The 14,931-nt window shown below is 36.9% G+C and overlaps 1 protein-coding gene across 1 annotated transcript; it reads left to right on the forward strand.

The window, feature by feature from the left end:
* The first annotated feature begins 423 nt into the window (after window positions 1–423).
* Window positions 424–1,377, forward strand: LOC122186188 (olfactory receptor 1052-like). Its single transcript, XM_042882633.1, has one exon. The coding sequence runs from the start codon at window positions 424–426 to the stop codon at window positions 1,375–1,377; it is 954 nt and encodes a 317-aa protein (XP_042738567.1).
* The last annotated feature ends 13,554 nt before the right edge of the window (window positions 1,378–14,931 follow it).

A 14,931-nucleotide genomic window follows, 5' to 3' on the forward strand; every position in this document is an offset into this window, starting at 1 on the left:
GGTGAATAGGTAATCAAGAAATGCTTAGCTGAAAAGACAAAGGCAATTGCAGGACTCATGCAGCATTTAGCGTGTTTCTAAAGCCACCACTGATACCTGCAAGTCAAACTTAGCATCAACAAAAGATATTAATTAGGATCTGTGCTGTTGCAGATGCATATTGCTTTGTCCCCCAAAGAAGGATCATTGGGCATCTCACTATTATTATCCCCCTGAGCATGGTCTAATTGGAGAAAATATTATCTGCAGTTTTGAGGACGTTCTAAAGAATCACAGCTGCACAAAAGGGAAGCAAGATCCACTACACAATCTTAACCTCTGCACTTCTTGATGGTAGGACTATTCATGAAATACTTTTCTTCCTCTCTTAGCTTTAAGGTCACCATACACCTCATCAGCAGTTAAACTTCTACAGAGGTGAGGATGACAGTAATCAACCACACCACAGTCCCCTACTTTATCCTTTTGGGACTGACTGATTGCCCAGAACTACAGCCTATAATCTTCGTGATGATTCTGCTGATCTATATCATCACCCTGATGGGCAACCTCAGCATGATCATCTTGATCACAATTGACTTCCAGCTGCAAACACCCATGTATTTCTTCCTTATTAACTTGTCCATCGTGGATCTCTGCTATTCTTCTGTTTTTATTCCGAGGATGCTAGTAAACTTCTCAGTGGAGAATAAGACTATTTCTTACTCAGGATGTCTTGGCCAGCATTTTTCATTTGTTGTGTTTGTGACCACAGAAGGATTTCTGCTGGCTGCAATGGCTTACGACCGCTGTGTCGCTATATGTAGCCCACTGCTTTATACCACTCTTATGGCCAGAAGAGTCTGTGTTTGCCTGGCAGTTGGGTCATATTTAGGGGGACTCTGTAACTCATTGGTACATACTTGTGGCTTACTGCAATTGTCCTTCTGCGGCCCTAATACCATCAACCACTTTTTCTGTGACACAAACCCGCTGCTACAACTCAGTTGCTCTGACAACCATCTCAATGAGCTGGTGCTTGTAACCCTCTCAGGGATTGTAGCTATGTCAACGCTTCTCTTTATCATCATCTCCTACCTCTACATCCTCTCATCCATTTTAAGCATGGGCTCTGCAAGCAGATACAAAGCTTTCTCCACCTGTGCCTCCCATCTGACAGCTGTAACACTCTTCTATGGGCCCGTGAGTTTGAGTCACATGCAGCCCAGTTCAAGATACTCACTGGAACAGGAAAAAATTTCTGCAGTATTTTACACCCTGGTCATTCCTATGCTGAATCCCCTGATATACAGCCTCCGGAACAACGAGGTGAAAAATGCACTTAGAAGGTTGATGAAGAGAAAAAAATGCTGTCCATCAGCATGCCTGTCAGCATAATAACCAGTTCCCTAGGAGATTTGGAAAGAGATGGAGATACCAGTTTGGTACTAATTATGAACACCTATGAATCAAATGTAACTCAAAAGATAGGGAATGGATGATAGGACTTACAGTAGGAAAAACAAACAATCTTCTCATGTTTGTTTAATTTGCTTGGGTTGATGATGATGATTGTATTCCTTCATCTTTCTGACACATTTCTATCTTTCTAGAGAAGAAGATGAAAATTGTCTCCCTCTACTGTTTGGTTCTGTAAAGTATCTCCATGTTTTTGGTAGGATCATCAAGGAAAATATTCTAATTCTTTACTTCAAGTGCAGGGACTCATAAATTCACGTGCATGCCTGCAGTGTTAGTTTCCAGTGTTGGATCCTGCTTGACATATTTTTATTGCTCCCAAGTCTTTGGTTCTTTTTCAGTGGCACAGCAATATCAGATGAGGTTCAGCTTCCCAAAAGAAGCCCAAGATGACTTTGGACTAGCGTTATCTACATAGAAAATCCTGTAAGGTCTCAGCTTAACCACACACTGTTTCTTGGCAAATTAAGAAAAAAAATTAAGTGACAAAACTTGTGATCTAAGCAAATATGTTGTCATGAATTCTTGTCTGAGAATTTGGTTTGTACTTCTCCTTTCCATAGAGCTTTGTAGATCAAGTGTATTCCATAGAGGTGGTACCCAAATTACTGTAACTGCCTGCAAATTACAAATCAGTAGCACCACCATGGTCAGAAAAGTGCACGGAAATTTTATCCAGTGTTGATTGTTTTGTCTGAATTGAACTGTAGGGCACACAACCTGATATTAAGCAATATCAGGCTACATTCATACACATGTGTATTTGGTGGTTATGAAATTGTATTTTTTTATGAGTGCGAACTTTCACACATTACTTCAAACATGATGGTTTTTGCTACTATACTATTACCCACATGGGACATAGCAAATTAGAGCATTTTTTTGGCACACTGAATGGCCAACAATGGTGATTCCAAGCAATTCACTTGCACAATTCAGAAGTTAATGGTAGTGAATTGCCATTAACATACTCCTACATTGGTCCCTCAGGACTATTCCAAGAGATGTCTCTACCCCTCACAAAAAACTCCATATTCTCAATTCATGGCCAAGCAACATGCTAGGCATCATCCTAAACTCCACCTCTGAAAGATGTAGATAAGCTGAGCATGCAGCTCACTCTTCTAAGACTGCAAGGAAGAAAAACCTGAGCTTTCAGTTCGTGTAATAACATTTTTTACATTAAAAAACTGAACCAATAATATAGCACACATAGAAAAAAAAAAACAAAACAAAACAAACAACAAAAAAAAAAAAAACAGGCAATGTATATTTTACCCAGTACTTATTGATCTATATCGTCATCTTTCAAGGCACAAGTCTTCTGTAGTGTTAATGAAGAAAAAACAGTAGTCAGAAAGTTTATTAATATAAGAAACACAGGACGAAAAGAAATTAGCCATGAAGCTGTGCCTTCATTGATCACTTTTACGTGTATGCAAGGATTGCACGATAAGAATAGAGGACAGACATCTCACAAGAACCATATCTACACAGTCATTTCTAGTGAAGCAAATCAAAGAGGACTACCATCATTAAAAAAAAAAAAAAAACAACAAAAAAAAAACAGAACAAATAAACCAATATTTCATTAAGTCACACAGTCCTAATTTCTTCCTAATTATTGATTTCAGGGCCTACAAGCTATTGACATACAACCAACAGGCTCATTTCTTTACTGGTACTGCAGATTCATGTTTTTAGTACTGAAGATGTGCTTCCATGATCAGCAGCAGCAGCTTTTTCACTACTTTGGTTTTTTTGTTCTAAGCAGTATACAGTGAGCTACTGAGTTCATCTGAAGGAAAACTCTGCATTTTTACTCAGTAAATTAGTCTAAGTTTGATACAAAAAGAAGAAAAAAATTAACTTTTGATCACAGTGATATGTTTAAAAATGCAGTGATAACCTCTGTAACTTTGAACTATAGTCAACCATAAGAACATTATTGTCATGTTAAGAAAACTCTCAAAACCCTATAATCTCTACATTGTAGCTTCTGCATTAATATAAATTACTGCCATGAGTAAAAGTTATGTTAATAATACTGTTTCGTATGCCATATCAAACATTGCAAATTATTATGTGTGTTTGATTTCAGGAAGTAAAATTGTGCCAACTGACATGCAGTAAAAAACCCTACTTGTTATTCATCAATATCTGCAGATACAAGATGTCTAAGAGACAAAAATAATTTTGCCAGTTCAGATGGTGACTCAAGATTGCAAAGCAAGTGTTCTTACTCTTACATATGTGAAAATAACTCTACAAATATGCAGTTTATCAATTGGCCAGAAACAACACCAAAGGTGTCAAGTGGAAAACGATGAAAAGTTAACAATGAAGTGATAACTTGTTTGTTTGTTTAAACCTGCAAAGTGCCTCTCAGTTTACATGGAAAGTCTCCTACTTGGAAACTATGAAAATTTTAATGAAAAAACATGGTGATATGTTTTATTCCCTTGACAAAAGACAAACACAGATTTCAAATACAAGTAACAAGCACTGGTACCTTAAGAGTAACAGAAGAAAAATACTGTGATAGTTACAATGGCAATTCCCATTTAATGAGCTCAGTATAAAGACAATTAAGAAAATTGCTGTTTACAGAGTCACATCTACTAATGAATTCCATGTAGACTGAGATTACAGGAATAGCAGCCTTGATTCAGTGCATTGTGTAAAAACTGTCATGCAAAAGCCTACCTATTTCAGAGTACGGTTGCAGAAGTAGTTAGTCATCCAGCTTTGAACTATTTTCCATCCGATTTCCACTTTCTTAATAATCTGTCAGCTTTTGTATGTTATTCTGGTTCTGCAGTCTTTGCAGCCAAAGACAAAGTTATAGAATAATCTTCTACTTATGTTAATGTAGTTGCTTTTAATGTAAATAACTACCTTGTGTGTCAAACTAGACATGCTGCAAAAGACTGTAAAATCATTAAAACATGGCGTTGTCTAAAAACGGTATTTTGCAAATCGTTGTTCCTTGTCTAGGCTAGAACTGCAAAGGCAGTTTAAAATAATGAATTTAAATAAAATGAATTTAATAAATAAATTTAAAATAATAAAAATTGTCAAGAACCATAAGGATTAAAGTAAGATACACTGTTGGCATTCTTGATAACGGCAACTTCTAACCAGCTGTCTTCCTTGTTGACTCATAAGTTGTTTTTACTAGAGCTTAAAAAAAATTTTTTTAAATGCTTTAGTCAAGAAACATCAGCATTTTACTATTAGAGAATTCAGTTTTCACTGTTTGTTCTCATGAGAATTGGTCAAACTTTTGATGAGTAAGCTTATAACACTTTTTTTTTTCTCCTTAGAATCAAAGAAGGAATAACCACCCAAGGAACTTAGAACTTTTAGATGCCATGTATCTTTAGTACAGTTATACAGCAAAACTATTAGCTGCTGGAGACATTAACTGATACTTGAATTAATACAATCCCAATTTCAGTTTATACTATATCCATATTTTGTTTTTGGAACAACATAATCAGCTTGATTCTAAATACTCCAAACCTTGATTTGATTTAAACTGCTCTTCCAAGAAGTTGGATAGATAGCATTACTTTCCAACTACTTGTCCATTTTTCATGTGGAAGAACTGAATTTTTAAGAACTATTCCAAAAATTTGTTACAGATGTCAAAAAGTTTATTGAAGATGTCAGTTATCTACACTGTCCCCTACTTCAGCTGAGTTGCAGTTCTTTCAGTGGTCATAAACATAAGAAAACACAATAAAGGTCAGATTACTCCCTGGGAGCTGTTCAAGTCACAATACGTGATGTGGCTCACAAGAAATTAGAATAGTCATTCTTAGAAGGTAATTCCTAAATCTATGATCATCCAGTACTTTAAGAGGCTTTAAGGACACAAGTGAGACTGCACTGGTCATTAGCAGTAAAAATGACTTTGGGTTACCTACATATGGCAGTAAAGTCTCCTATGTTTTTCATCATTCCTATACTTGACTCATAATACAAGTAAATAAAAAGAGGAAACAGTACACATAAATGCAGCTTACCAGATGCAGAATAGCAGCAGTGAAGTTGAAACCTATGATAATCAGCACAGAACTCACTCAATTTGCCTTCCTGAAAATCTGGCATAGAATCCTTTTTGCTCTCACTCTCATCTGAAGAAAGTTTATCCAGTTCTATTATCACAGTTGACTTTGTGAGTCTGTCTGGGTGTAACCCAAAATAAAAACAAAGTGCAATTGAAGAAACTGCCTTAAGCTCAGCTTTCCCAAGCTTGCAATGTGGGGAAAATAACCAACTTCATATGGTAAAGTAACAATGTGCATTTCTGCAAGCTGTAATGCTTTTAACTTAATACACATGAACTGTATTTCCATGCAGCTGTTCTGCAGTATTTATTAAGTACTGCAGCTCCTCTCTAAGGTAGATAGCTTCTTTAAAAAGCTCTTCTGGTCTTGGAGTGACAAAAATAATACAGTATTTCTGTGAGGCTTGTACAAAAATAGAAAGGATAAGTGATGACATCTATATCTGCTAAGTTCTGGATTAACTTTAAGAGCCTAATTCCCATTTTGTTCCCCACTGGTCCAGTTCGGAGGTAGTTCCTTTTTATAGTTCCTTTTATGTATAATCTATGTATGCTGTTATTGATGGCTGAAGTTGTGCAGTTTTGTCTTTAAAAAGAAACTTCTCCCAAATGAAAAGGCTGGCTTTTTTTTTTTTTCCTTCTCCTTACAGAAGCCAGACTTACTAATATATCGCAACCAAATTTCATAACTTCAATTGAACTTCTCTACTGCCAAATAGGCAGAAGTTGATATTGTACATCATCATTATTCATAAATCAAGTATATCAAGACCTCTAAAGGAAGCAAAACTTTAATCCTCTGATGACAACACATTGTGAACATACAGAGGGAGATCTGCTTTTTGAAAGCTGCATATTTTTAAACTTCATACTGTGCTAAGCTGGATGCTTGTGATTTTTCCTGTGTATGTGAGGAATTTCACCTCCTGTAGAAATCCTTTTCCGATGGCTTTAGGTTTCTTTGAAGACGTTAATCCTAACATGAAACAACATGTTAATAACTGCTGTGTTGTTTCCCACAAAACTGCTCCATAAGTTTGAATATTTAAATCAATCTAAAGCCTATTAAGACTCAAGCATGCATACACGCTTTTTTCTCCTTCATTTTATGCATTTACATATACAACAGTGGATACTGTTCTTTGACAACTTAAAAACATCCAACCTGTATCTGTAGAAAACCTGGAATACCAGTTAAGTCTGCTGGTAAGGATAATCCTTTAAGATGATAGAAGATGACATCTTCATCTTCAGTGAGGGTATTAGATAATGACCCATCACACGAAGGGCCAAACTGAATTTTGGTATCCTTACCTTTGCACATTACAGTAAAAGCAGCTGACTCAACATCTCTGCTCTGTGACTCTCCTCTCTAGGCCACATTGGAACACCTATGATTTCAAAAATATTCACATTATTCCATGAGCAAGAATAAAAACCTGTGCCTAAGACAGCTTCAGCAAACAGAAAAGGTTACACGTGGAAGGAAAGGCGATTTTAACTAATAGAGACCAAAAAGAGACCATGCTGTAATGAATTGGAATAGTTTTTCAACAGCTAAAAAAAAAAAAAATGTTTCTACTATCACTGCACATTTTTAATAATACATTTTACATTAATTGAAGTTATCCATTTAGATTTCCACAGATGTGGTTGACCACATTACATGAAGAGGAAGGGAAGAAAAAGTCATCTATCTTCCGTAAACAACCCAGGAATGCCTCAGATTGCCTAAGCCAATTCAAGCACACTCGTCTGATTATTTCACTATATAAGCTTTGCCATATTTGAGAAGTGAGGTACTTCTGGCTACATTCTGTAGATGAATTACCACATTTGAATACTCTGTAGAAAGCTTTCATAGCAATATTGAATAACTCATAAAAGCATTGGGATTTAACCTTCATTTTCTTAGATAGGGTTGTTGGGAAGAAATATTTAATTTTTAATTGACTATCCCCATAGCAACTCAGAATTCCCTTTAAATTTACTACTTTTTTTTTTTTTTTTTTTTAAACACTGCTTGCATTGCTATCCTAAAACAGGACACAGCAACAAATGTTCTTACCAGGGAAGAGAAAACAAAGCAATTAAGTAACCAGACAGTTCATACTGTCACTGCCTAACTTCCCTAATTATAATAGGAAAATAAGTTTGGAAATTCCATTAACATCAGGCACACATTTAATGAGCTGCAGTCCAAAAATCTCAGGGCTTTTTAATCTTAACACTTTCTAGTTGCAGGAATACATTATCTAAAGATAATTAGAACCACTCTAACTTCTTCATATGTCTTGCCAGCACACACACGCACACACACGCACACACACGCACACACACGCACACACACGCACACACAAAATGTATGCAGAACATGCTTTGTCACTGATGTACAACCTGCCCCCAGGTTACATTAAGACATTTCAGGCTGTGAGTTGTGATTCATTGTGATTCATTCATAAAGGCTGGATGTTGTGTTGAGGGACATAGTTTAGTGGGAGCTATTGGGAATAGGTGAACGGTTGGACTGGATGATCTTGAAGGTCTTTTCCAACCTTGGTGATTCTATGATTCTGTGATTCTATGATTTTTGTTCACAGTATGTTGAAGGTAGTCAGAGATGGATCATCTGCTTGTTGGCGACAATGGATCAGGTATCTGACACTGCAGTATTACCAGTGTGTTTCTTCCAAATGTTTTTCACATTTGTGTATTCCTAACAGGAAAAGAGAAGACCACTGATAGAGACCAATGACATCAAGAAAGCCAAATTTATGTACAGGATGACCTGTTCTACAAGTGTATGATTTGTCCAGCAACTGTTTTCCAGGATCACCTAGGAAATATTTTTCAGAAACAGGAACATAACCTCCAACTCTTCCCTTACATACAGATAAACTTTCCACAGTATCAGATTTTGACTGTGATAAGAGTGTTTCTGTAATGCACTGCAAAGCTTTTGCTTTGCCAGTAGTTAAGTACTTCTGCAGTCCAACAAAAATTGTGTCACTGCTCACACACTACACTGTTTCTACCAACATGTTGGTTGCAGCCTAAATTTAAGGCTTGAAGGCCAATTAAAAGAAAAGGCAAAGAGTCATGCCCAGTTAAGGAAGACAGTTTAACTTCCAGACATCTCCTAATCATCTAACAATGATTTTTTAACCTTCTGGAACATTACAACACCTTTCTCCAGAGATACATAAAGCAATCTGAGCAACCTGATCTGTGGATGTCCCTGTTGGGTTTTTTACATTTTTACAGCTCTGAAAACATACACATCAAATGAAAAAGAAGAGAGTGACTTTTTAAATTAAACCCGTCTCTTTCATTAAGAAGCATATAATCGAACCCCATATAAAACTTTCACCTGAGTTTTATTGAAGATTGCAGCCTTCTCAGTATTCAGAAATCATTTCCTTACACTCAAAGTAGGATATCAAGAATATTGTTTCTCTAATGTAATCTCTAGCAGAAATGCACTTGGTCACTATAATTCTTGTTTTTGTATTTCAGTTGTTAATTTTGAAGGTCCGTACAGACAAGCATATGTTGAACTGGTCTCAAATATTAGCACCGTACAGCAACCATGAGCAAGTGACCTGCAGATTTACTCCATGAACAAGACACTAGGTGTCTGACTTGCTCCATGATAGGATAACTCATACAGCTGAATGGAAAGAAAACGGTAATTATCCAAAAGCAATTCACCCTGCAAGAAAACATTTGTGGTTGTTTTTCTCTCCATGTATATATAAAAAGTATAGATATACATTTATACATATAGAACACATACACACCATCTGGCCTGATATTCAGTATCAGCAAGGCCTGAAGTATGTACATATGAATTTTTAGGGAAGCATTAAAGCCATGAGGTTTTAAAGATCAACTCCTTGCTGTTATTTCTCCTCTAAGGAGTACATACCAATGTCTCAACTGTCAAAGTCCTTCTCTAAATGAAAGTGTACAAAAGAAATAACAACAGCTTCCCCAGCAGCCAGCAGTTCTTGTTTAGTGAGAGGTTTGAACAACTGCTTACTTAACAGAATGTAGTTCTGTAATTCCACTAACATACCACACCTTGTCTGAAAAAAGGGCAAGCATCTACTCCTATATTTCCACAAAATTAGTGGTTTGTTACTAGCAAAAAGTAGCAATTCTTACAGCTTCTTTTAGCTAGAGTTCTCTGAGTTGAGACTTAGTCACAATGAGCTGCAAAATGCTTTTGTTAAGGAAAAGATTTCTGATGAGGCAAAATATGCATTCCCTAAAAGTTACAGTAGACAGTCTTACATCATTTTCAAGTATTTTGGAAACTTACTCTACTGTAACACTTACAGATCTGCTATTCCATGTGCATTACCTGCCTGCAGTGCTCTCTTGTGAGCAATGTTTCCTTGGAGAAGATCCCAGCAGGACAGGACCATGCACACACATAGGAAACAAGCTTAGTTTGGAAACAGTAAAGCTGCAGGTTCGAGCTCTGAATTTTATCCTGAAAAAGAAAAGCTGTCCAGAAGCTAAAGACTGAATGAATGAGGGTAATGTATTCTCAGTACCACCCTAATACCATACATTGATTCCCTAAATTTTGGGAGAAAGCCATGTCTCCTCATCCTTATGTTACGGCCTCTAGTTTTGATGAGCTTGCCTTTGACTGCAGCCACAGATCCCATGCTGCAAAGAAGATAAAAATCAGATTCCTTCACTCTCATGTATTGAATAGAATACTTGTGTACAAAAATTCTGTAGAAGGAGATATTAAAAATGAATTACTGAAGAAAATGGAGCCAGTGATTGAAGACAAGTTCTATTCAAGAAGTAACCCTCAGTTGCTCCCTGTAGTATAGTGCTTTTTTTCCTCTCCAAGGAGAAAATGAGTTTATTTTCCATAGCCATTGGTGTCTTATAAGAAAAAAGGTAAACACTTCAGCAAATGGAAAAACACCTACAAATAGATTATGTGAACCATCTTCAATGTTAGAGGAGGGAACAGAACATTTTTCTGGACTGATATGAATAAGGAATGGAGAAGAGAAGGCTATAAAGCTATGAGGAGGTGGAAAGTGATATGTATCATCTACATAAATTAGCATGAGAAAGGAAAAAGCTTTTAGGGATATGGGACTGAAGAGCTTTTGGGGAAAAGAATTAAAACATGTCTAACTCCTAAAATCTTCTCATATTTACTGAAAACTGCCCAGGGCATTCTGTATAAGCTTAGCTGACCTAGCTGACTATCATTCAGTGAATATAACCTCCAAAGCAATCACAGACTTGAAACAGAAAGACTTCAGAACCCTATCTGATGTCTAAGGAATGCCAGTTTGAGTTTCAGAAGTAACTTGGATGTTTAAGTGTCTTCGAAGAGGATCATTAACTACTGTTGAAATGTCTATTTCACAACTACATCTCCACCTCTGCAGTCAAGGGAATGGAAACTGAAGTCTGACAGGTTAGTATTTGCCAACAAGGCAACAAACAGTACAAAACATCCATGTTATCAAGCCCAGTCTGCCCATGATCAGTGGTAGCCATTCAATTCCCAGTTCTCAGAAACAAACAAACAAACAAAAAAAACATAAAATCATAATTACATAGTCATAGAATGGCTTTGGTTGGGAGGGGCCTTAAAGATGTTGCGAAGTAATAACTGAGAATCTGCGTTATATATCACGTGTCAAAAGTCAAGCCCTTCTCAAATACTGAAAAGCATAAGAATCAGAATTATAGAATGCAAGAGCTGCCAGATCCTTTCACTAATTTTTTGAAAACACTGCCTTTTCTTCAGAAGTTAACCTGTTCTGTTCTTTGCATTGTTACCTCATTCCTCCTCTACATTTCTTATCCTCTGACTCCATTTCAACTACTTCAAGATACAGCTGAGGCTATATGGTATGATGACCAATTTTAGATTTCCTCTGGTGGCCCTTGTCTTTCTTCACAAAAGGAAAGGGAAGAGCTAGTTATATTCTATTTGGCTTGCAAAATAATATCATTTATTAACTCAAGACAAGTTTGTCAGTTTCTTGGATTTTATGTTTGTTCTATTCCCTTACTTCAGTGGCCTGTTTGCATGCACTCATCTTCGAAAACTTTTATCCAGGCTGTAACACAGTATTTTAATCAGATGCTGAATAGCCTTAAACTACAGCACTAACTCTCCCGTCTGCAAAAGAAAAGCCTTGCCTAATATTCTCTAAAATCATCTTAGTGCTTTTCACAGTTCATCACATTAGCAGCTGAAAATTATTCTTTGATTAGCTTCATTCCAATTCCCATTAGTCTGGTCATAAACTCACAGAATGTGAGATGATTAGTTCCTCCTTAGCACTATAAATATTTCCAACATGTTTTGTCCAGGGATTTGAGGTCACTAGTGGACGTTCTGAGCCCCAAAACTGAGTATCTGAGCACATCACTCCTGATTTCTCTCCAGGTTTTAATGTCACCTGTTGTAGCTTCCTGTTCAACCGCATTTTTATTCCCTTTGCATTTTTATTTTTTTTTAAACCATAAAAAACTGTCTACATTGAAAAAACTTGTTTTCAGAAAAGTGGCATTCATTTCACAAAGAACTATATATTGGTCTTGGCTCAGTTTATTGCTCTTTTCCTCTTATAATTTCCCATGGAAATATTTTAGGAAGAAAACCCTATGGTTTTCAAAGCATTCATTATCTGGTGGTATGTTTTTCTCTCTCAGGACATTCGTAACAGCATGTCTAAATTCCTAGCAGGTATGTGCATATCAAAGGGAGATGTCTGAATACAGTAATATTTATGCTCATCAGTAACACTATTAGAAATGTAGATGTTCTATTTCCATATTATATGCAATGTGTGTATGTAGTGCACTTATACAGTACTCAGTCTTGCCAGTAAGAGGTGGAGGGAATAGGAAAGAGGAAGACCAAGAAAAAGGTCAGAGTTTACAGCTGTAGGAAGTATTCCATGTAAGTACTTTAAATGGGCTGTTAATAGCTTTATAAAATATTTGCTGGTTCATTAATATGCTTCTGCAGTAGGAATCTTCCATGTGAAGGATAGAAAGTTTGAAAGACTTCAGACACTAATTTCCACAAAATTATGTAAGACTAGATCTAATACAAGATACAGATGCCTAAATTAAGAATTGAAAAACCTAGCTTTCAGGTGCCTTTACCTCCTCTGCTCCTTCAAAGCAGGTTTTATTTTTCCCCTGTGCCTTAATTTTTGTAAAAGAATTAAGGCTGCAGAAAGACTACATCAGGATTCCTGATTTCACATAGTTGTCTACAGATGCAAGATCCTTATTATGTTCCCATACAGGCACAGCAGACAGATTGGAATTCTTAGACAGAAAGAAACCACAAAAGAAGGGAATGAAAAAAATCAAGTCATTGGAACAGATGAAATCACTTCTACCATGACAGCGGCACTTAACTGCTTTTCCAAGTTTTGTATGCAACCATTGCTAGTGTGATCATCTGGTTTAAGTCTAACCTCTTCATTTAGGTGCCACTAGAGGAGCAGTCTCCTGAATTTCTGGTGTGTTGCATTGCCTCCTACGGTACTGACCTAAAACCAGGCCAGAAACAAATGACTGCACGTATACACAAATATGATGAACAGCAAAATGGCATTTATTACACATGAACTCTAGCTTATATAACCTATATGCTTCATCTACACCCCTAAGGGCATGTGCCACACATCAGTCATAGAGCAGGGAGAGGGCCTATCGTGTCACATCCCGTGGGGGGGGCAGGTGTGTCGCAGTCGCCTACAACACTGGTGCAACTATTGGATATTGAATCCGATAGAATATCTGTGCAATTAACACAGCTCTAGATGGCAGCATACAGACTTCAGCTAAACAAAGTTATTTGCTGGCATCACTGCAAGAGTCTTACAAACAGTAACTACAAGATCAAGACGACATGCAAAGGGGTAAAGAAAAGGGAGGAAGGATATGTTGTGGAAGTTGCAGAAGAATGCAGAAAGCTCCAACAGGGAATAGTCATCTTTGTTTGAATGAAAATGCTAAGGCTGTGGGTGTCCAACCTTTTGGCTTGCCTGGGCTGCGCTGAATGAAGAGGAATTATCTTGGGACGCCTATACATGAGATACAAGAGTAATTCCTCCTATTTGTTTCCATGGAAACTACAACAAAGAGCACAATAACACTAATTAATAGAGCAAACCCTCAGCTACAAAGCACTATTTTTCAACATAGTTACTATCATTAGCCATTTTTGCCAGTGTTGAATAGGAGCCTGCATGCCATGCCCATATAAATCTGCACCAGTAGAGGTTACTCACTGTCAGTGCTGTTGAAATACAACACCCAAAGCCTCCCTATGATTACATCCACTGTTTGGTCTCCATAAATGTTCAGCAAGCATCAATTAGTGTCAATAGCTGCCATTTTTTTTTTTCCCCACATAGAGGAACTGAAAGATACATCTTTGCTTCATACACGCTTCCATGTTGCACACCATTGTGTCAGACTGCCCCTCTGCTGCCATCTGTCATATGGCAACAAAACATAATGGAACATTGGTGGCAAGGTTCAACCACAACTGCCATACCACCAACATCCACCTCTGACATTATGGGCCAACATCATAAAACAGAAGGCATTATTTTTCTACCAGCATCCATACATAAGGTGCATACATAAAGAGAGAAGTAAATAATGGAAGTAGTGTTCAGAGTTCCTCTCAAATACAAACTGAGGATTTAGTGAGAGCATAACTTCCTCTCTTCACTTTCATGATACTCTGCAGGATAGTTTGTGCTGAAAACTACTTTACAAAATGCTTTCGCAGAATTATCTTCTTTGGATATTGGCACTGAGGGAAGACACAATTCTGCCTGTAATCCCTCTTTGTCACTTGAACTTATATCTGAAATAGACTCAAAATTTCACTCCTCTGTGCCAAACAAGTGCAGTGACCAACTGGCTACACTTCAGGAAAGATAAATGATTCAAGATATGGATGCTATTATCCATTCCTAGTTTCTTCAGTGCTTCAAGTCAAGGCACAAGGGAAGCAATCATAGTTGCAATGAGTGTTCAAAATAAGGAGCATATAAATGAATGCTTGATCAACAATAAAACCTCTTAAAAACACCTTCCAATTTCTTATGTAAGAGTTGATGGTTTATAACAGAAGTCATCCCAAATATTTTGGAAGTAGTACAATGAATCTTATTAGTGCTAATGTATTGTTTTTGTTTGTTTGTTATTTTCCCCAATTGATAACAAAGAAATATAAAAGATGTTTTCTTAAAATGCTGGTATAGTCAAGTACTGAACCTTAAAGGAGAAGGGTCAGAAGGCTGAATTTGGTGGCTGCAATGTTAAATGACTGTATAAAAACAGTTCTTTTCCTCAGTATCTCTGTGATG

This window comes from Lagopus leucura, unplaced genomic scaffold (assembly GCF_019238085.1).
Source record: "Lagopus leucura isolate 7727_CA_CO unplaced genomic scaffold, USGS_WTPT01 Super-Scaffold_100035, whole genome shotgun sequence".
NCBI lineage: Eukaryota > Metazoa > Chordata > Aves > Galliformes > Phasianidae > Lagopus > Lagopus leucura.